The 24,050-nt window shown below is 41.1% G+C and overlaps 1 protein-coding gene and 1 long non-coding RNA gene across 3 annotated transcripts in view; one reads left to right on the top strand and one right to left on the bottom strand.

Annotated features, from left to right (window-relative positions):
* Positions 1-24,050, bottom strand: part of LOC148896672 (oxysterol-binding protein-related protein 10-like) — a 56,856-nt gene that overhangs the window by 26,421 nt on the left and 6,385 nt on the right. For both annotated transcript variants that reach the window (XM_088999478.1, XM_088999477.1), the window contains exons 2-6: positions 23,586-23,764; positions 22,996-23,075; positions 9,623-9,715; positions 9,013-9,325; positions 2,704-2,789 (exon numbers count right to left, since the gene is read on the bottom strand). In XM_088999478.1, the coding sequence (XP_088855604.1) occupies positions 2,704-2,789; positions 9,013-9,325; positions 9,623-9,715; positions 22,996-23,075; positions 23,586-23,764 (751 nt within the window). The remainder of the gene's footprint in view (positions 1-2,703; positions 2,790-9,012; positions 9,326-9,622; positions 9,716-22,995; positions 23,076-23,585; positions 23,765-24,050) is intronic.
* Positions 11,088-12,190, top strand: LOC148896673 (uncharacterized). Its single transcript, XR_016115410.1, has 2 exons — positions 11,088-11,748; positions 11,837-12,190. It is a non-coding gene; the product is annotated as an uncharacterized LOC148896673 (long non-coding RNA).

Raw genomic sequence — 24,050 nt, 5'->3', positions numbered from 1 at the left:
CTTCATCTCCACAATGCTGCCGTATTAATGAGACCAGACGCGTGGATGTGTCTTTTTATTTCTTTTATTTCTGCAACACAGTATGGCAGAAGGGATGGGTGAAGTCGCATGGGTTTTGTCTTGTGATTAACCTGAATCTCCTCGAGATTGTTCTGGAAGCTATGGGCGGGACATGGTGCCACACTGTGCGCCGTTGCGTCACTTCCTTCATAATTTAATAATCTAAGTGCACAACTCCGTTACACACACACATATATATATATATATATATATATATATATATATATATATATATATATATATATACAGTCAAACCTTGGTTTTCAAATGTCTCAGTTCTCATCTCAAGATCTCCTGAATAGTATGATTTTAAAGCAAACAGAGGATGGTTTGAAAAGTTAGTGTGCCCTGTGTTTGCCCAAAGACAGCTGGGATAGGTTGCAACACGCCCCGTGGCAGAAAGATAGAGATTTTTATGTACAGATGTTAATGTTAAAAATTTATGAAAATAAAAGTTTGTTTTTCTAGAATTTTACACATGACCTGCTCTATTATTAAGTTTGTATCCGGTTTATGCGATGAAATAGTTAAAATGTTTTCTATACTTTAAACGGATTAAGATTTTTTACATTGATTTTAATGGAAAGTGCTGTTTCGGTTTTTGAACAAATCGGTTTTCAAACAGGTTTCTGAAACGGATTATGGTCGAAAACCGAGGTATCACTAGATAGATAGATAGATATAGATAGATAGATAGATAGATAGATAGATAGATAGATAGATAGATAGATAGATAGATAGATAGATAGATAGATAGATAGATAGATAGATAGATAGATAGATAGATAGATAGATAGATAGATAGATAGATAGATAGACTCTTGGATAAGAAGCAAAATGTCGGACACCTTCAAAGAAGTACAGATGACGGCTGAATAAACCTTTTCATCGATAAACAATAAAGAAACACATTTGCTTCTTATACTTTGCACAGAAGCAAATTACCGGTATACCACAAACTTGTTTTGCTTTCTATATTTTTCCCAAATATTGAACATGACTGAAAATTGCAATGTCTGACACACCCTATAAATGCCACAAATTAGCTACAATGAACTCGTTTTGTCAAAACGAAGCGCTTCAATTCATTCCAACAAAGTTTCTAGGCAGCCACAAGATGGCACTATTTTTTTTTTTTATATTCTGCCCTCAGCACAAAAATAACAACAATTGTAACTCATGGTTTGGCAAATAACGCTTTCATGGCCTTGGAGGACTCTCGGGTGGGGTGGTAGTGGTGGTGGTGGGGTCTGTATATGATACTGTGGTGATCTGGCATCAAGTCATTAATCAATTGCTTCTTCCAAAACTTCACTAAATTGTGTTCAGTTCTGCTTTAGTTCTTCCAGCCGAAATAGACAGATGGAGATCACAACCTAATCTGTTGCACATCAAAGAATTTTCTATGTGTAAATTACTTCTGCCAACGTGCCTGATCTGCTAATGTGGTTTGACTTGCGTATGGCATGCGTAAAAGAGACTTTGTTATTCGGGTTGGAAAACGTATCTGAGCCCAACAGATATCTGTTTAATTGGGTCTGTATGGACTATCATACCAAAATGAACTTTGACAAACAGCAATTTTGAGTCACAGGAAGGAAAGCACTGACTGTTGAAAGTTGTCTAGAGCAAGGAAAACACACGCGCGCACACACACACACACACACACACACACACACACACACTCGCACACACACACACACACACGCAACAAAACAAAAGGGACTGTTAAGCCTTGGGTCTAAAATGTACGAATCAATAGTGTACTCAATAAACAATGGCACTGTCATGTGCAAAAGTCACATGTGACTAATATAATTCCATCTGATCAAAATTGTCTTTAAATTGCCTGTAAAAACAAATTTCTCTCTCCCATAATGCTCCTCCGACTAATTTACTCATCATTGCCGCTTAGCTCCCAGAGTTTGCCCTTTACTATCTTACATGAGGAACATCCAGTTAATGTGTTATGAGGGTTTGGTGATTGTGAAATTGTCTGTCTATCATTTTGTGCTGCAGGACTGACAAAGTGGCTCAGCCAGCAGCCTCATGTTTAAAGCACAATTTCCACTTACACTGGTTTCAATTTTCACCAGTTGGAGAGTTGTACAGTATTTGTCCATTGCACCTTTTGCTTTCATAATAAGGAATCGACAAAAAATCCATAGTTTGTTTACCAATGCAAACAATCAAAAATATGAAATATTTTCATAAACCCATCCAAGTATCATAGCAGGTCTGACCTGGAAAAAAGTTATTTCAACGTGCTGTACACAAAGTCGATTTTTAAAACATATTTGTCTATCTCAACTACCATCACAAAGGTAAATAAAACGACTTTATTATACAGTGTGGTTTATTTCTTTAATGACAACATAATAGCACATTTATTATACATAAAATAAGGTATATTTTGTGTAGTTTTAAGGTTTATTTAGTAGAAAATTATGTTGTATGGGGAACTGGAAATGGAATATTCTCATTTTTAATGGTTTCCTATTGGAAATTAATGTTTGGAAGATACACTTTTCACTTTACACACACTTTCTGGGAACCAATTACGTTTGTAAGATGAGTTATCACTGTATAGTATTCTTAATTATTGCCTGAACTACTGTTTTGTGTATCCAGAATGTGTCATACCTCAATGTGATGGGAGGGGTGACTGAACTTCAATGCATCGTTTGTCATCTGCTTCTGAGGAGAGTCGATCCACTCAGTCGAATTGTCTGTAGAGTGATACCAAATTGGAAAAAGATGATGACATTTAAAACATTGTCATTTAAAATAAAACCTGAATAGTTCATCCAAGATGATTTAAAAAATCAAATTTGTATGTGTTTTAGGTCAGTTTGTTTGTTCATCGTTGCAATGCTTCTTGGCAATGACTCATATTCCATTGGAAGGTCTGTTTTATTTTCATTTTTAATGGTGTCACATTTCTTAAGGAAGTTGCAGTGGCAAGATGAGCAGCAGAACTGAAACATTATCCAAATCCTTGGCAAAACCAAATTGTTTATTTCACTCTTGCCATTGACTTGTAGTGCTCACTCCATCGAGGATGTTTGGCATTGGAAGAGAAGATATTGATTATTTCATGGGTGCAGATGAATAAGAAGCAGATTTTTCAGTGGGAGAAGAATCATGAAACACTGGATGTGATGTTATTCTGTCCATTTGTGCCAATGGATGGTCCTCACATGAGATTAGCCTTGATGTTGAGAGTGGTGTGGGAGCTGTGCCTCAGGGATGGGAGGTTGTGAATTTGGGACACATCGTCAGTAGTGTGCCAAAGAATCATTGGGTGTTTCGGCCTTTTAATCACTAGACACCCTCATCGATGGTGGCCAGCGGTTGATCACGCCCGCGCTTGTGTCCCATGCCCAATCAGATGTTGAGAAGCTGGTGGGGGGAGGGGTGTTGTGTCTTAGGTTGCTGTTCTATGAGCCCAACAAGGGTCCTTCCTCTTCATCCAGATCCACTGGCTGCTTCTTTCTGCGGCTTCAGAGACTGATCTAACTGTGTGCCGCAGAGCCTGTCCGTCGATACCCAGGTCTTTTAGCGGCCTGATGGTGGAGGAAGCCACAAACCCTCTGCATCCAACTTCAATTGGATATACCTTGGAGAGCATTTATTGCAAAAAGCATTTTCCAACAACAAAATAATCTACTAAACACAAATGTCCTCTTTTTTCTGCTGTTGCATTGCAAAGCATTACTTTATGTTTCGATGACTACAATTTCATTATGACATAGCATATATGGAGGACATAATTTTACCTAATTATAACGTACAGTATCCATTCATATGTCCATAAATTTCTAATCCATGTGTTGACATTTTAAAATAAGACAGACAAGTAAAGCTTTCTTGATTTTTTTCCATTGATGCTAATTGAATCTGCTCTAGTTTTTTATCAAACATATATTAACAACAATAGTAATAATAATAACAAAAATAAAAGCAATATGAAAAGAATTGTAATAATAACAAAAATTGAAAATAAGAAGCGATAATGATGACAATAGTAATAATATACAATAACATAATAACAATAAATAATTCAAAATAAATCTTCTTTTCTTTCGGCTTTTCCCCTCAGGGGTCGCCACAGCGAATCAATGTCCTCCATCTAACCCGGTTTTGTGCATCCTCTTCTCTCATACCAGCTACCTTCATGTCCTCTTGGACCACATCTATAAACTTCCTCTTCGGTCTTCCTCTCGGTCTCCTGCCTGGCAGTTCAAGGCTCAGCATCCTTCTCCCGATATAGTCACTCTCTCTCCTCTGGACATGTCCAAACCATCTCAGTCTGGCCTCTCTGACTTTCTCTCCAAAGCCTCTAATATGAGTTGCCCCTCTAATGTACTCATTCGTAATCCTATCCAATCTGGTCACTCCCAAAGAAAACCTCAACATCTTCATCTCTGCTCCATCCAGCTCTGCTTCCTGTCTTTTCTTCGGTGGCATGGTCTCCAGTCCAAACATCATGGCTGGTCTCACCACCGTTTTATGCACTTTTCCTTTCATCCTAGCTGAAACCCTTCTATCACACATCACACCTGACATTTTTCTTCAGCCGCTCCAGCCTGCCTGGACACGCTTCTTCACCTGTTTTCCACACTCTCCATTGCTCTGGACAGTTGACCCCAAGTACTTAAAATCCTCCACCTTCTTTATCTCTTCTCCCTGGAGCATCACTCTTGCACTTGGATCCCTCTCATTAACAACACATATATTCCGTCTTGCTGCGACTGATCTTCATTCCTCTCCTTTCGAGGGCATATCTCCACCTCTCTAGTTTCTCCGCCACCTGTTCCCCGTTCTCGCGACAGATCACAATGTCATCTGCAAACATCATGGTCCAAGGAGATTCTTGTCTCACATCGTCTGTCAGCCTGTCCATCACCATAGCAAATAAGAAGGGGCTCAGAGCTGACCCCTGGTGGTGTCCCACCTTCACCTTGAATTCCTCCGTCACACCGACAGCACACCTCACAACTGTCTAACAGTCATGATACATGTCTTGCACCGCTCTGACATACTTTTCGGTCACTCCAGACTTCCTCATGCAATACCACAGGTCTTCTCTGGGCACTCTGTCATATGCTTTCTCCAGATCTACAAAGACACAATGCAATTCCTTCTGACCTTCTCTGTACTTCTCTATCAGCATTCTTAAAGCAAGCACTGCATCTGTCGTACTCTTTGTTGGCATGAAGCTATACTGCTGCTCACAAATGTTCACTTCTGCTCTTAGTCTAGCTTCAACTACTCTTTCCCAGAGTTTCATTGTATGGCTCATCAACTTTATTCCTCTATAGTTAGTACAACTCTGGACATCTCCCTTGTTCTTAAAAATGGGCACGAGTACACTTCGGCTCCATTCTTCAGGCATCTGTTCACCATCTAAGATCTTGATTTATAACCCAGTCAGGAACACCACCGCCACCTCTCCAAGACACTTCCATACCTCAATTGGTAAATCATCAGGCCCGAGTGCCTTCTCCCCCTTCATCCTCTTCAGCGCCCTCCTCACTTCCTCCTCGCGAATGTTTGCTACGTCTGGGTCCACAACAGTCACGTCTGCTACTCTTTGTTCCTTCTCATTTTCCTCATTCATCAATTCTTCAAAGTACTCTTTCCATCTTGTCATCACACTACTGGCACCTGTTAATACATTGCCATCTCTATCCTTAATCACCCGAACCTGCTGCAGGTCCTTACCATCTTTGTCTCTCTATCGCGCCAGCCTGTAAAGATCAGTCTCGCCTTCCTTGCTGTCCAGTCGAGCATACAAGTCATCATCGGCCTCTTGTTTGGCCTTTGCCACCTTTACTTTAACCGTGCGCTGCATCTCCTTGTACTACCCGTCCTCTCAGTGTCCCACTTCTTCTTTGCTAACCTCTTTCTCTGTATACAATCCTGCACCTCCCCATTCCACCACCAAGTCTCCTTATCTACCTTTCTTCCACTCGATACACCAAGTACTTTCCGACCCATGTCTGTGATTATGTTCGCTGTAGTTTGCCAGTCATCTGGAAGGACCTCTTGCCCACCGAGTGCTTGTCTTACCTCCTTCCTAAATGTCATGCAACACTCTTCCTTTTTCAACTTCCACCATTTTGTCCTCACTTCAGCCTTTGGTTTCTTCATCTTCCTCACTGCCAGCGTCATCCTACACACCACCAACCTATGCTGTCTGGCTACACTCTCGCCAACTTTGCAGTCACTGATTTCCTTTAGATGGCGCCGTTGACACAAAATGTAGTCTACCTGTGTACTTCTTCCTCCACTCTTATAGGTCACCATATGTTCCTGTCTCTTCTGAAAGAAAGTATTCACAATAGCCGTTTCCATTCTCTTAGCAAAGTCAACCACCATCTGTCCTTCAGCGTTCCTCATCTGGAGTCCTAACCTGCCCATCACCTCCTCATCATCTTTGTTTCCTGCGCCAACATGTCCATTGAAGTCTCCACCAATTACAACCCTCTCACTTCTCGGGATGTTCTGTATGACTTCATCAAAGTCCAACCAAAATTTCTCCTTCTCCGCCAGCTCACATCCTACTTGTGGGGCATACCCACAAACAACATTGAACATCACGACTTCAATTTCTAGCTTCAGACTCATCATTCTATCTGATACTCGTTTTACTTCTAAGACATTCCGAACAAACTCCTCTTTTAAGATAACCCCAACTCCATTTTTCTTCTTGTCTTCACCATGATAGAACAACTTAAACCCTGGCCCTAAGCTTCTAGCCTTGCTCCCTTTCCACCTGGTCTCCTGGACACACAGTATGTCCACTTTCCTTCTCTGCATCATGTCAACCAGCTCTCTACCTTTACCTGTCATTGTTCCTACATTCAAAGTTCCTATTCCTTAGTCCAAAGTTCCTTAGTTCTATACTCTTGGCGTTCCATTTCTCTCTTTTCCTCCGGGCACACCTCCCTCCTCTCCTTCTTCGACCAACAGTAGTCAATTTTCCACTGGCACCCTGAAGGTCAACAGTACCAATGGCGGCCGTTGTTAACCCGGGCCTCGACCGTTCCGGTATGGGATTCAGAGGTTTGATTAGCATATTTGTTTTGGCAACATTTTTTACGTCGGATGCCCTTCCTGACACAACCCTCTCTGTTTATCCAGGCTTGGGACCGGCACAATAAGACACTGGCTTGTGCCCCCTTGTGGCTACATTAAATAAATCAAAATAAATAATAAATCAAATAAAAATTGATAATTGATTTGATTTATTCTCAAAATAAATAATCTCATCTCATCTCATTTTCCGTACCGCTTATTCCTCATTAGGGTCGCGGGGGTTGCTGGAGCCTATCTCAGCTGTCTTCGGGCACGAGGCGGGGGACACCCTGAATTGGTTGCCAGCCAATCGCAGGGCACACAAAGACATACAACAGTCACTCTCACACTCACACCTAGGGACAATTTGGAGTGGTCAATCTGCCTGCCATGCATGTTTTTGGAGTGTGGGAGGAAACCGGAGGACCCGGAGAAAACCCACGCGGGTCCGGGGAGAACATGCAAACTCCACACAGGGAGGCCGGACCGGGACGCGAACCGGCTATCTCTGCACTGTGAAGCCGGTGTTATATATTGTATTGTATGGTATGACTGTATTGTATTTACAGGCAATGTTTTTTTAACGAAGCAGTTGTCACTATAATGTTTCCAACACTAGCAACAGCAATAATTAATAGTATGCTGTTACAGCATACAATTAAAACTACTACACATTTACATCTGTGTAGTGGGAATGTTGAAGCTTCAGGAAACGAAAGGAAACCTTTGTTGACTTTAGATTCAGGCTCACGAGAAAAATGTGTCAATCAGCCAGGCCTATAAATTCTTGACTTGAGTTTTATTTATTTTTACGAATTAAAATGTTAGTTCATGTATTTCTTTCATGTTTATTGCATTACAATTTGGGCTTATTCTTAATTGTAGTCACGTTTCATGTCCATTACATTGCCTTTGTATATGGTTCATCATTTTCATTTTCAAGCACAACAAACGCTGGCTTGTTGGAGTTTGAGCTGTTTTATAAATATGGTAATGTTAGGGTTAAACCCAAAACATTTTCACCAACTGTGAAAGAAAAACACAAAGACTCAGAGACTGTTCAGTAACGTTCATCCGACCCACTCTAAAAACAGTCTCCAATCTCCTTGCTTTTATTAAAGATTTGGGAATGCCCTATTACAAAAGTCTCAACCGTCTAAAGGGAGGGAGAGCAGTTCACACCGGTTGAGACTAATGCAGACAAAAACATGTTTTGAGGAAAGCAAAAACAGCAGTTCGCGGAGACATTCTGTGATTGAGTGTCTGCACATTCTGTTATTGAGAATCAGCATGGCTATGAGTCAAAACAAAAAGCTATGTGCGTGTGTAAGTAACTTGGATAATACAAAGCAAACTAATTTACGAATATAATGTGACTACATGATATACAGTTTTACTCCAACGGGTAAAAAATGATTTTTTTGCGAGATATAAAATTAATGCTGATTTATGTCTGTGTAAGCTTTCAGTCGTACAGGAGTGGTCCATCGATGAAAAGGTTTCTTCAGCCGACGATATCATCGATAATGCTGATTTAATAAAAAATGATGAAACTTGAGGCTTAATTTGTATCGTTATTGGCCAACTAAGAGTAACAAAATGTGGAGTTTCTATCTAAAACACCTTTCATTCTTGCACCGCTCCTAGAAGATGTTGAAAGGTGTCTGTGGACATTTTGCCATATTGTATGTGCGGTTAATGTCATTGACATTGGACTGAGTGAAAGTAAGACTGACAATCTGTTCTTGTGTGTCCGGTGTTCCTGGATTCTATACATATGAAACACTGCTAAAAAGCATTTGAAATTTAATATTTATCACAATTCTCTCTAAACACACACAGTCTGACCACCATCATCACTCGACTTACCGGCATGACTCTGGGTGTAGTTGTGGTCCTTTTCCTGTCTTCTCATGTAGCTATAGTGTTCGGGACTATGCTTGTCACTACCAGAGTGAATCGGGCTTTTACTGCTCGACTTAAGACTCCCCGGTTCCACCTGGTGCACGCGAGAGCTGCAGCATTGATTCCAGGACTTGACTTTCTCTGCGCAAGGCGGGTCACTCAAACTCATTGAATGATGGTTCTGGTTGTGGGTCCGAATACTGTGGTGTAGCAAAGTGAAGCACTCTCCCAAGCAGCTCAAAGTGGCCGCAGAGGTAGCTTTGAAAAAGAGTAAGTCCTTTAACAAGAGCAAGATACAGAGTGTGAGATAGCAGTAATGATGTTTTCTTTGTTTTTTCCATAAAAAGTGGAACATAACTAACATTTGAAAATGGGCATGTTGCTAACTTTTTCTTGGTGACAATATAATGGAGGTTTTCAACAGTAAAACCTTTCTGAGCAAATTGTATCTAATGTATATATATATATATATATATATATATATATATATATATATATATATATATATATATATATATATATATATATATATATATATATATATATATATATATATATATATATATTGTAATACCTCATTCAGAGAGGACAGGGGTCCAGGTCTTGTGGGCGAAGATTCATTGGAGTTGACTGGGATCTTCATTTCACATTGAGCTTCAGTCATCACCTACATTCAGATCCACAGACCGGATAAGACAGTTTACAATCATTGCCAATGGCAGAATTTATGGAGTGTGTTGTTGCAAACATTCATTTGTTCATAAAAGGGCTGCTGTGTTTAAAGCCGCCCTGATCCACTCCATACCACACCTCACTGATGCGGTAATTTGCTATAAAGTGGGTCACAACAAAGCGCTGAAGAAAGTTGAGTAGCAGTACCGTACATTGCAGGAGTTTCTGAAAAATTACAAAGAGTCCTTTGGGAACATAAAATTCCTACTTATTTCAAACCGATAAACACGTTAAGGCAAAAATTAGTGCATCCAAAAGATAGGCTACCAAATGAAAAACAAAGTAATGTAGTTTATTTCATACATTGTAAGAATGAAAATTGTAAAGAGCCGTACATTGGGGAGACTCAACAAATTCTCAAAAAAAGACTTTATCAACATCGCAGGGATAATATAAGCGGACCTCAATCGGCAGTACATTTGCACCTAAAAGCTAGCAACCACTCATTTGACGACAATGAGGTTAAAATCTTAGCGAAAGAACATAGATGGTGTGAAAGGGGGGTGAAAGAAGCGATTCTTATAAAACAACAAAATCCTTCATTAAACCGGTCTGGTGGGGTGAGGTTCAATTTGGATCGTTCATACAATAACCTGCTTAGGCAAAACAGGTTAGGCAACTTTCGTAATGCTGATGAGGGGCGTTATGCTGATGAGGTGATACCGGTGGGAGTGGGGGTAATAGGCCAGTCGTTAGTCAGGAATGTAGGAACAATCAGTGGGGCCACAGGGAGGGGTCCTCTGCCCCCCCAACCTGAGAGTAGGGACCTATCATAGCTGTGTCCGGCGCCACCATGTATGGACATTAGGGATATATAAATGGGGCCGATACGACCAGTCAGACTTTAGTTCGCTGACGAAGCCTCTTGGATAGGAGGCGAAACGTCCGAAACCTTCACTTTTGTACAGATGACGGCTGAAGAAATCTTCTCATCGATGGACCACTCCTGTACGACTGAGAGCTTACACAGACATATATATATATATATATATATATATATATATATATATATATATATATATATATATATATATATATATATATATATATATATATATATATATATATATATACATACATACATACATACATACATACATACATACATACATACATACATACATACATACATACATACATACATACATATATATAGTGAGAGAGAGAGAGTGTAAGAGTAAAACAAACCATCAAACCAACAATTCTTTTGGCCATACTCGCTCATGTGCTCTCATTGCATTTATCGATGAAAAGGTTTCTTCAGCCGTCATCTGTACTTCTTTGAAGGTGTCGGACGTTTCGCTTCTTATCCAAGAAACTTCATCAGCAAACTAAAGGCTTATTGGTAGTTTCGGCCTTATATATACAGTAAAGTCTCGTTATATCGATATCGGTTATATCGATAGTACCGCTTATTACGATACTATTTTCATTTCCCTTGCGCATTTATAGTCTTTTTATGTATAATTAGTACCGTTTAGTACGATACCCGGTTATTACAATAATCCAGTTATTACGGTGCTCCTTTTCATCCCCCGTCGGCCATTTTTGTTGTTTATATCGATATATTTGTCGCGCCCTTGGTCACGTGTCTTGGTTACGTGAGCCGCCATCGGTCGCGCCATTGGTCGACTCGGTCACGTGAGCCGCCATCGGTCGCGCTATTGGTCGATTTGGCTGTGTGACTTTGTCACGTGACACGCCATCGGTCGCACCATTGGCCAACTTGGTCACGTGTCTTCGTGCCAGCTCTCGCGGGCAGACGCCATTTTCAGACAGCAGCTCGTGTGTATCAGACGGCAGCTGTGTGTCTTCAACATATACGGACATACATATACAACGCTGACGAAACTGGTTTATTTTACAAGCTGCAGCCAGAGAAATCCTACATCTACAAGGATGAGGATTGCCGCGGGGGTAAACGTTCAAAAGAAAGACTTACAATCATGCCGTGCGCTAACATGACGGGTACCGATAAATTACAACTTACATATTGTTATCGGGAAATCAAAAAAAAAAAAAAAACAAGGTGCCGACATTGCATCGTATGTTGCAGTCGACAAAGACATTGCGACATTCCCAAGCTCATCAGATGCGGATATCGCAGCAGAGGTCAAAGCCAAGATTCCCGTGATGATGATAATGACGATGAAGAAGAACCGACTGAATGCACACCTTTTGCAACATCGACAAAAGCGTTGTTTATATTAAAATATAAAAATGGGAAGCAGAAGAAGATTGATGACTTTTTTAAATAGCATACATACGTACTAATTGCAGTGTTATGTACATGTACTGTTATATGAATGCAAGCGTTTTTTGCAACAATGTTTGTTGTTTTGTCTGCTGAAGCGTGATGATTTTGAAAATGACTGTACATTCCATACTGTGCATTAAAGGTTAACCAACATCACTTTTTGTGTTTCTTGACTGACATCAGAAAAAGGTTTTATAGCATCTACAATACCCAAAACACGCAGTATAATAAAACACCAATAAAAATGACTTCAAGTCACGGCAAGACGTCTTGCATTGTTACGTCACAGCTGCGCGCCGGCATTCTATTCAGGCACTCTCGAACTGTCACGTAAGTTATGTAAACGTTTTGGTTTTTCATTCATGTACAGTATTTAATTGTGTTGCATCCAGATATCTTTATTGCTTGTAACAATCACTGTTTTTCATATGATTGTACATGCTGGCGTTCGTGGCTTCGTGTGAGTAGAACTTGACGATTTAGCATTGGTTGGTTGCATTTTTGAAAGGAAATAGTCATTAAAAAGTGTAAAGACGTTTTTATTTTATGCACAACTTTATTTTTCACTTCACTACTGTACAAAAAAAAACATGTTAGATACGCAATCCATGAACCCAATGATGAAATTACATGCCATAACAAAGATTCTCCATTTACGCACCCCCCCGCCCCCAGGATCGGATATATCGATAGTCCGGTTATAACGATATTGTTTCCGACTCCCGAGAATATCAATATAACGAGACTTTACTGTATATATATATATATATATATATATATATATATATATATATATATATATATATATATATATATATATATATATATATATATATATATATCTACTGTCCAGACATGGCGGTGCCGGACTGCTATGATAGGTCTCTGCTCTCAGATTGGGCGGAGCAGAGGCCTACTCCCTGCGTCTCCACTGATTGTTCCTATTGTTCTGACTAATGACTGGCCTGATGGTCCCACTTTCTCCGGTATCACCTCATCAGAATCAGAATCAGAATCATCTTTATTGCCAAGTATGTAGAACACACAAGGAATTTGTTTCCGGTAGAACACGCTGCACTAGTATCGTTGTCAAAAAAACTGCTAAGTGGCACTATACAGTTCCATTTTGGCTACTGTTGAAAGAGTTCAAAGAGTTAATGGCTTGGGGGAAGAAGCTGTTTAAATGTCTGCTGGATTTGGTGCGCATGGATCGGTAGCGCCTGCCTGAGGGGAGTAGCTGGAAAAGGTGGTGGGCAGGGTGCGGAGGGTCCAGTAGGATTTTCCGCGCCCTAGTTTGGATTCTTGCAGTGTGCAAGTCCTCGAGAGTGGGTAGGGCGGTGCCAATGATTTTTTCCGCCGTCCTAACTGTCCGTTGAAGTCGGATTTTGTCCATTTTTGTGGCGGCCCCGAACCAAACGGTGATGGAAGAACACAGGATGGATTCGATGACAGCCGTGTAGAAATGTTGCAGCACCTCCTGTGGCAGGCCATGCTTCTTTAGCAGCCTCAGGAAGTACATTCTCTGTTGGGCCTTTTTCAGGATAGAGTTGGTGTTGACCTCCCACTTCATGTCCTGGGAGACTGTGATTCCCAGGAACTTGAAGGTCATTGCATTGCAGTATTGCTAATACTATGTTGCCTAAGCACGCTGTTATACGAACGATCCAAATTGAACCTCACCCCACCATATCGGTTAAGTAAAGGACAGCTATCAAATAGAGGGAATAAAGCAGTGAAACCAAGATCAAGGCGGAATCATGCCGATTTGAATACCAAAGAGAACAAGTGAATTTTGAGACGGGTTTCAAAGATGGGAAGCGAGGGGGGTTGCTGAATATTCAGTGGAAGGTCATTCCTGAGAGTGGGACCCCCAACGGAAAAGGCACAATGCACTCTGAGCTTCCGATTAGTTTTTGGCACTTGTAATAATGTCTGGTGAGCAGACATGAGGCGTTGGGAAGGTGTGGAGAGGTTCAAGGTGTAAGGAGGAGCGAGGCCATTTAAAGATTAAGACAAATAATAAGATCTTGAAAAGAACTCTAAAATGTTTAAGGAGCCAGTGAAATGATGCCAGAGTATGAGTTATGTGCTCCCTCTTACGAGTACCAGTCAATTGGTGGGGATCTTAATGAGGCCAGTGTCGGAGGTTAGAAACGACCTCCGTTACTGTATGTTATTCGATTAGACTCCCAAGTCAGGAGAGGGCGCTACGCGCCTGTGAATGGAACAGAGGAAGACGATGTAGGCTCAGCTCACGCATGCGCAGTTAGTCATAAATGCCGCTGTATGAAGCTGATTAACACGGTTGTCTCGTGTCGTCTTTTCCTCGTCGTTCACAGGTATTCAAAATAATAAGTGTTGGACATCCTCAAGATGTTAAAGTAATTGGGGACTTGTTGGGCGATGCTATATATGAAACCTTGTGTTGTGGCTTTGATGAATGTTTTGTGGCTTTGATGAATTTTTGGATTTTTGGATGTCAATTGTAGTTCCCAGTACAACACACACGAGCGTGCAGACGTGCAGTCAGGGGAGGCAGGTGAGGCAGTGCCTCACCTGTCATCATGGAAAGCTGTCATGGAAATATCAAATGAAAAAATAAATTAAACAGTTATATGTATTTAGTGATTTGTACTTTAAAGTTCTTGTCCATTTAACTTCACTGTTTTAGGATTTTTTTCAAAATCGCTGAATTTTCACATTTACCGTTCAAATACTAAGTAGAGACGAGCGGTGAGGCAGCAGCCGGCTGAGCCTCACCATGGATTGCGCAATCACTATGCTTACTGTGCTGGCTTGCTCTGCAGTGAGACCTCATTGCTGTCCTTCTGCATATCGCTATTAAAGCGTTCAAACACGTTTAGTATATGAACTAAATTTCTACAGTTTAGCTCAGGGGTGGGCAAACTTTTTGACTCGCGGGCCGCATTGGGTTCTAAAATTTGACAGAGGGGCCGGGCCGGGAGCATTTGGAGGGAGTGTTTGGGCCGGAAATACTCCGAACAAGTTATGTCCATAATTTATAAAATCACTTGAAATGACTTCGACTGAGCGTATTTTACAAAGATTCCACAGCATATAGGTATAGTTTACGTTTTAAGACTTGCGCTGAATATATGAAGTCTTGTTTTCGAGTTGATGACGATCCCCATGTGACGTCACGTTTGGACCGCTCCTGACCGAGAAAGCGACATACAATGCATTTTGGGTACTTTGTTTGGTCTGAAAACTTCGTGTTAATCCGTGTTGATCCGTGTTGATGGCGAAATTAGAAGGAAAACACATAAATAACGCCACGGTGAATCGTTGTGAGTTGCACCAAGACAACTATTTGATATTCGCTGACACAAATTCCCAGCTGACAAATCAGCCCATTTCCAACGGAGCTTGGGCGCAATCTTCTGCTTTTTCTGGGTGCTACATTGCTGTCATTGATGGCTCGAATTGATATGGGAGGACTCCTAGAATCAATTGCAAACATTTATGCTTTCCTCTTCAGAAGAACAAGAACAAGAAAACATCTTCTCCGAATCTGAAGCCATTGTTTTGATTCTCGAGCAAGGCAAGACGTCTTGGCGTGACGTCACGAACAGAGGGGTGGAACCTTCTGAAACTGACCATTTCCAGATTCATTTTGAAGTCATTTTTATTGGTGTTTTTCATTTAACTAAAAATATCAGCCTGCCTGATTTGGGTATTTTAGATGCTATAAAACGTTTTTCTGATGTCAGTGGGAAACAAAAACAAAAAATGGTGCCGGTTGTCCTTTAAATGTAGTGTGTACAAGCACAGTAAGAACACTACAACCCAATTTATTAACTGTCTTTCAAATGTGAAAAATATCCCTGATCAGTTAATAAATTTGTCTCAAGGAATATGCAAGATATGGCATTTACAGACTATTTCACAGATACTTGGAGGAGGAAATGGAAATAGATTAAAGTAACATATGCACTGTGATTTATCAAGATTGCGTCTGTTTTTAAGTTTCCATCGAAGGGGCAAAGAAATCAACATTTATTGATAAATGGAATCACTTTCAACATTCAAAACATATTATTACACAACGAAATATTCAAGCTCAATAATACCTACTTGTGTTAAATTCCGCCAAATCATAGATGGTTTGTCCTGACGGCGCGCTCAACAAACTCCTCACTGACGCTCTCGCCTTCACGCGCAAACCATACACGTGTACCGTCGCCGAGCACACAATTTCAACCTGCAGTTGAAATTTGCATACTCGGCTCGGCAGCCAATCAGAAGCCTGCTTCTTTCTTCCGGACTTTCGCAAGCGTTACAAAGTCGTGCAATTGCATGTCATTTTCCAAAATAGATGCACAGAACCTCAAACTAGAAGAAAGATTCAAAAGAAGCTAACAACATATGTGACGCTACAAAACGTAAATTTACATTAAACCGTGACTGTAAAGTGTACGTGAGACTTATGAAAGGGGCTTAGTGGCTCGTAGGAATCAATCCAAACGTTGCATTGTGCACCACAATGACAATCGACTACTGTAGCAAAATTTACAGCCATGCGCATTTGACGTAAATTAAGCAAGCTAGCATTTGTAGTTGGTGCATTCTTCATTTAAAAAAAAAACTTTATACTTTGTGACAATGTTTCTTATTGGGATTGGTCTCATTTTGCTTCAAGTTGGGAAAAATGGGGCAGGCAACTTTTCAGTTATCTGCCCTGTTGTTCGCTAGCTTTTTGTCATGAGTTTTAGACACTGTTTGTACTATAATTTGGGCAAGTTCGGCGGGCCGGATTGAAAAGCCTAACGGGCCGTATGTGGCCCGCGGGCCGTAGTTTGCCCATTCCTGGTTTAGCTGGTGTATATCATGTAGAGTCATTGTACATTATAAACACTGTACTACAGTGTTTGTTTTATTTTTATCAAATCGCTGTGCGTAGGTGAGGCAAACAGTTCTCCCGACTCATGACAGGGGGCGCTTGTGATTCCAGAGATACTTCCGACTCCACGTCTGCAGAATAATAGAATTAGAGACAGAAAGCTACAGTAAACAGTTATCGAGTAAAGTGCAACCCTGCAGTCATTTTTTCGTGTTGCTTGGCCTCACTTTCAGAATGGAGGATTACATATCTAAATTGAAAGAATTTTCTAAACTGGACTTTCAATCGAAGCAGGAGGTAATAATTAAAGGAAGACCAACACCGGAGCTAAAAGGTTTGCTTCAGACAACGGGACACAATACTCGGACTGGTACACACGAAAAGGCTGGCTGTGTGGATGTCCAGCAAGAAACCGCCTTTTCTGCTTTTCCTGCCTTCTGTTCTCAACTTGTGACAATGTCTGGACTCAAATGGGATATTGCGACCTGAAAAATTTACAACGGAGCCTCATCAAAAATGAGCGAAGACTCAACATCAGCATCCACAATGCTAAGGTAAAGGAGAACCGGGAGATTTTAAAAGATCTCATCAATGCCACCTGCTTCCTTGCCAAACAACAGCTGGCATTTCGTGGAAATGATGAAAGTAAAGGCTCTGCTAATTGTGGCAACTATGTTGAACTATTACATGCTTTCGCTGAGAAAGATGACAGGCTAGCGAGTCATTTTGGGACATCCACTGTATTTTCTAGCCTGTGAAACAGAATACAGAACGATTTAATTGAAGATGTTGGTGATGTCATGAGAAATGACATTAAAAAGGAGATCGGTGCAGCCCCATTTGTTGCTGTAGAAGTAGACGAGATCAGCACTGAAAACATCAGCACTGAAAACATACAGTCGAAACAGGACTGATCGAGGACGACTTTCTTCACTGGCAGTGATCTCCGTTGAGACAGAGAGACTTTTTAAAACTGAAGAAAGATAAGGAAGTTATCGATGCCTTTCTTCAGAAGGAGCGGAGCATGGACTTCATTTACAAGTAAAGGTAACACGATAAAAACGTTTTTTAATTATTTTTTTCTATGCTACAGTTTGTATATATAAAGAATGCTGACATGAAATTTTAAACAAAATAAGTTAACTGTTGCCAATCAAATGGTGAATAAACCACTGTGTAGAGTTCAAATGTTTGTAAATCTGACTATGATAACGTCAGTGCCTCACCAGCCATGAACCTCACCGCGCATCACTGGCAGACGTGCATAAGCATGTACGAATGTGGAGGATATATACAATCTATAGATGTTGAATGTATAGATCTACACATGAATGTATTCTGATATTGAAATTGCTGAATTGATGTTTTGATGAGTAAATGAGTGAGTCATAAATGCCGCTGTGTGAAGCTGATTAACACGGTTGTCTCGTGTCGTCTTTTCCTCGTCGTTCTCAGTGCTACCTGCCTGTGACGCCTTTGGACCGACCCAGGTATCCCCTAGGCCTGAGGCCGGTTACACCTGCATCCTGAGTCACGATCCACAGAAGTGCCAACATGTGGGATTTTGTTTTTCTCTCACAAATTCCAACAGTAAAGGCCAAAGAAGTACAATTTCTTGAATGAAAGATGTGCTTCAAAATTTGTAGCGCAGGATACTGCTCAACTTCATGTTACTGTCGACTCTCAACAATAAACTGGACTGGACTACATACACGGATGCACTAATCAAAAAGGGACAGAGTCGCCTCTTCCTACTCAGGAAACTGAGGTCTTTTGGCATTCAGGGGTCACCCCTGAAGACTTTTGATGACTCTGTGGTTACTTCAGCCATCCATTATTGAATTGTCTGCTGGTCGGGCAGCATCAACACCAGTGTTTGAAATAGCGTCTGCCCGGTGGCCCGGGGCTTACAACTTTTACGTCAGGCGTACAACTTTCAAAACGTCTCGGCCCGGATAGCTGACAAACTTCTTCAAGAAAAAAGAATCTATTTTTTTTCAAATCAAACATTTGTTTTAGTCAATAAAGCAAAAGCAAAAGCTACAAGCTACAAGTTTCTCAGCAGCTTTCAAAATGTGCAAGTACACTTTTCAGTAAGGGTGTAGTCCGAAGCACAAAACAGGCTTCTGATTGGCTGCCGGTGCCGCGTATGCAAATTGCCAAACGAATGTTCGTTTGGCAATTTGCGACGCGGCAAATTCGTCGACGAAGGCGGAAGTAGTCGCCGAAACATGTCAGCTATTTGAACACCTACACTGTCTGTAAGTAAAGAATCTATCATTCATCATGTTGATGATTCTCACACCCACAGTCTTTTCTGGATGAAACTGTTCAATAAAAGCCTGCACATCATTCCACTTAGCCAACATTGCCTTGATGCTCTCACTTGATGCTCCAGCCATCTCCTCCTCCTCGCCCTCAGATGACAACTCCTGAATGCCTTGCTTCTGCTTGTCCTCTTGAAGGCAAATCAAATCCTCTGTGGTGATGACCTCATTATGGTCAGCAACAAGCTCCTCGATGTCATCTGCATCCACTTCGAGTCCCACAACAGTCATGAGAATGAAATCCTTCAAAGTCCCTCTCAAGGATGCATGCGGGCCACAAATTTTTCCATGCTTCTTTCAACGATCGAAGGGTAACATCCAGCCAAGCCTTTTCTATCAGCTGAACACAATGATACTGTCACGTTCCGAGCGTGACAGAGATAGCTGACTCGTCGGAACGTTAATAGAAGGGGTTGGATCCCTAAGCAGGCGGCAGAGACGTAGATGCTGGCAGAGATTTTATTATAACAAAAAGTGTGGGTCCGATAACTCCACGGACCCGGATTAACGTGACAAAATAAACCACAAAAAGGGATACAGCGAGTAGCCGGGCGGGGGCGAACCGTTCAGCCTAACAAGCTCAGAAAATAAAATGGCACACGAGGGTGCAAAAGCTCGCGATCGTGAAAAGCAACTAGCTTCCGCAATCGCGGCCAACAATCACCTCGGGCGAAGCAAATCCTCATACAGGCAAGAGTCTGAGACACTAGTTTAAATGTCCCAGTGTCGGTGCTTAGGGGATTGACAGCAGCTGGCGGAGGTCGGGAGCGGTGGCCCCGCCCCAGCTGTCAACTCGCATGTGACAGATACACATTGAAATGGTCCGTCCAATAATCCCTAAGGGATAGTTCGATGTCAGTAGTCACGTGAAAGCATAGAGTAAATCAAGCCTTTGTGTAAAGCTTTTTTGCGAAGGATGGTAGCAATGGTGGACTTAGCATATCGGTACTGGGCCGCTAAATCAGACAAACGCACACCTCGTTCGTGTTTCTCAATGATCTCCTTCTTCTCCTCGACTGATATTTTGTTTTGTTTTGTTTCTTTGGCCGGCTGAACACGAGCCTGTGGTCGGGTCGGTCCCATAACAGCAAAAGTATCGTTGAAGATGATCAACGTGTGCACTCATAGAAAGGGAGTGTGGAAAGGTAGGCCGGCTGGGGCGCTGTTCGGTCGTGTGCTTTGGTGTTCTTCCGCCGAAGATTACTCCACCAGCCGTGGTGGGGCGGCGCACCGTGTGTATGCCAAAAAGTAGTGCTTAATCCAAGGTTTAATTTTCATAAATGCCCAAAGATCACACAGGTAGCCTCGTCTGCAATAGTTCACCATTTATTGAGACATAGTGCGTTCCTAATAATGGTGGAAAAGTGAATCTTGGAAAACGGAAAGACATGCAAAGATTGCCGCTAATAAATATAATGTCCTGCATACCGATATGTATCTGTTGAAAAGGAACATATTGACTGATATATCAACATGTGCACAAAGGTAATTTGTGCTATTTGTGCTATTTCACAAGGTTTACCAAATTGTTTCCATTTCCCACTAATTTGTATTGAAAATGTTATCTGCATCCAGAAGTAGCTCTCAATTTCAAAAAGGTTGGTGACCCCAGCTGAATTATACTCGTACATTGTTTTCTGCTCCCCCAGAGGTAACAATACAAACCAAAAATAGGTTTGTATTGTTCAATCACGGTTAAAAAAAACGGGAATGGGAAATGTTTCGGTATTCGACCAAATCAGTTTTTGAACCGGTTTCTGGAACGGATTACGGTCATTTCTGTACCTTGTTTTCAAAAGGCATTGCTAAAATGCGAAGCGCTTAATCTATGTTTATCAGGTTCATAAACATAAACTCCTCCGTTCTTGTATAGTGTGCTACATGGTCATGCATCTGCCGAGAGATGCACTTGAGCATGACATTAAGATCACTAAAACACTCCACTCAAGGCCTGAGGTTTTATTTTTAAACCTGCCTTTCAGTAGCAATGATTCTTTCTTTATTTTCGCCAGCAATAGTTGTGATTGTTATTTTGATGATTGTTTTGCTATTTTTATTTTACTATGAGCCAACTCAAGAGGTCCTAGTAATACTCCTGATCCATGTTGAGATCTCAAATACAACTACAATCAGGCCAAATGTGATTTTCTAAACAGAACTGTGACCAATATTCGGCACACAAACCTTGTGAACACAATGAATGAGCTTCTCTGATATACAGAATTATACTTGTACTACATACAAAAAAAAATCTGATATGACCTGTGAAGCTCAAACAGAAAAAACTTCTTCGACAAGGAGCTCCTATACTGAATAGACACAAACTACAGTTAACACAAAATGTAGGTTGGATAAGTCAGAGGCAAAGTCGAAGTACACTCTCACACAGCATCACTCAACACGTGTCATTCTCAGGGGAGGGTGAGTCATCACTTCTCTGACAGCGAGGGAAAGATGTGAAGACACTTTCACAGCTAAAGTCCAGATGTACCCAAATATAGAATAGATTTGGATTCATCATACAAACACAAATAAAAGGTTCACTTTATCACTGCAAAAACTAGATGGCTAAACGTGTGCACAAAATTTAAAGTAATTATGTCACTGAATAAACTCCAAACGGATTTCTGCTTGTACTTTAAAATATAAGCCTATTCTTTAAAAGTCTGTTGGTTTAATTGAATGATTTGCAAAGTATTGTGCATCCTCTCTAACAGCTTCACATTTTTCTCGGTGGCTTTCACGCATCATTTTCTCATTTAACCCTCTTGAATAACAGGCCGTAGATTGAGTTGGAATGGCATGAGGCAGTGGGACCCCGAAGCTTTTATCCTAATGGATGACCTGCTGCCACCCCAATCTACGATTTCTTGACGACGATTTCATCAATTCCAGCAATGACACCAAAGGAAGTCTCAGCAGAAGTTGCAGCAACCTGGATGTACAGCTGCCAATGACCACCTTGCCTCCGCCAATTATAGTCCTTTGCCAGGTTGAATCCACCATCATACCACCTGATTGATGGCCGGGACGCGAACCGGCGACCTCTGCACTGTGAAGCCGGAGTGCTAACCACTTGACTACCGGGCCGCCCAGTATGTATGTGACACACATTAAAACTTGAGTCTTGAGTGCTCGAGCGAGGCTTGGAATGAGTTTGCGAGCGAAATGCTCATGAAGTAGAGCATCTGGTTAGAAGACATGACGAACAAGACGTATATACGTACAATTTGCGAATAGCCACACGGTTATCGAGTTAAACACGGTACACATAGTGCTCACACAGCACATTAGCAAATGAACCAGACAAAGATGTGCTGAAATATATCAGCCGACTGGTGCAGCTGCGCGTGAAAAAGATGGGAGGCTTTTAGTGGTGAGATGAAAACAGAAAGGACATCCAGTTGTTTTGTGAGGGTGAAAACAAAGCATCAGGATCAAAGCATTTGGATTATTTCGTTTGTCCGTTTAGTGACGGGAGGTCATGTTAAACCGTACATTGGTATCCTGAGTCTGTGTTGCTTTTTAGCACACCTGTAATAGTGAAATTGCACCAAAGAGCAGAAAACATTACAGAGATGAGACATCGGCTTCACATGCGTGAGTGGAGGAAATGTAGAAACTCTAAAGAAACAAATTATTTTCCAAGCATGGTAGCTAATCTAATAAGGAAGTGAGAAAGAGAAGGAAATTGATTGAAGCTTGTCGCTTTGGGGTCAATGCAGAATCTAAACAATGGTTTAAATGACAGTGCGCGTGCGTGTACATACCTTAGCCTCGTTGAAAGAGTGGCATCGAGAACAGAGCTGCATCTTTGTCATCCATAACTCCTGTTCCGCTGCATTGGATGCTGACAGGAAAAAAAAAATGCATAACTACTGCCCTGCATTCATCGGTAGCAAAAAAGCTCATGTTTTTTTTTTTAATAAAACAATCAAAGGGGATTTGTCCCTTTCTTAGTGTTGTATCCCACCACAAGGTTTGTTGTTTTAGTTTTGTTAGGTTTGACACTGACAATGTAGTCATTCTTCCATGTCTTTCATGGAGGCTATATGCACTCTGAGATTAACTGGCGAACCAGGCCTGGGTTTATCTAGCCTATTATCACTGGCTGCAATAAGCTAAAGAAGTCATTCAAGTTTAGTGGGTATTTGGTTTAAGGTTGAAAAAAATCAAATTACAGAATTTGGTCATGATAGCATTCTAATATCACAACATGACGTGAATGATGTTCCAAGACCATTGCACACACAATACTATTGCTGCAACAATACCTGTGTCTGGAATAAAAGGTTTGCAAGTATTTACTCATTTATTTATCGATAGAATCTCTAAATCCGGTATTACATGTCACACTTACCTCGAAGTTTATAGGCTTCGCCGGTCGGCGACTGAATAACAATCATGTAAAGAAAGTCCCCACAGGAGAAAACCTGTGCTCCAAGGAGAGACAGGGAACCTCTTGGAGGCCGCTGGCTTTTGTTGTGCTCATTTCGATAGTAGTCAAGCCGGCTAACACCGGGGTCAAGGACAAAATACCTGCAAGAGGGAGAGAATTATGAAAAACAATGGAGTAAAATAAAATGTAGTTCGCTTTTTTGAGAAGCAAATTTATGTATGATGAAAATCTCACTTTGAATTGAATGACACTATAAATTGACATCCAAGTAACACTATGAAGCCCATTTTAGTCAAATGATCAAACCTTTCCACTGAAGTATCAACACCGTGGCTGGGTAAACATTAACCTAATTTCGATGAAAAGGTTTCTTCAGCCATCATCTGTACTTCTTTGAAGGTAAACATTTCACTACTTATCCAAGAG

Source organism: Hippocampus bargibanti, linkage group LG06 (assembly GCF_051943395.1).
Source record: "Hippocampus bargibanti isolate YZ-2025 linkage group LG06, ASM5194339v1, whole genome shotgun sequence".
In the NCBI taxonomy this organism is placed as follows: domain Eukaryota; kingdom Metazoa; phylum Chordata; class Actinopteri; order Syngnathiformes; family Syngnathidae; genus Hippocampus; species Hippocampus bargibanti.
The sequence above is the reverse complement of the archived record's forward strand: the minus strand, read 5'-3'. Positions and strand labels throughout refer to the sequence as shown.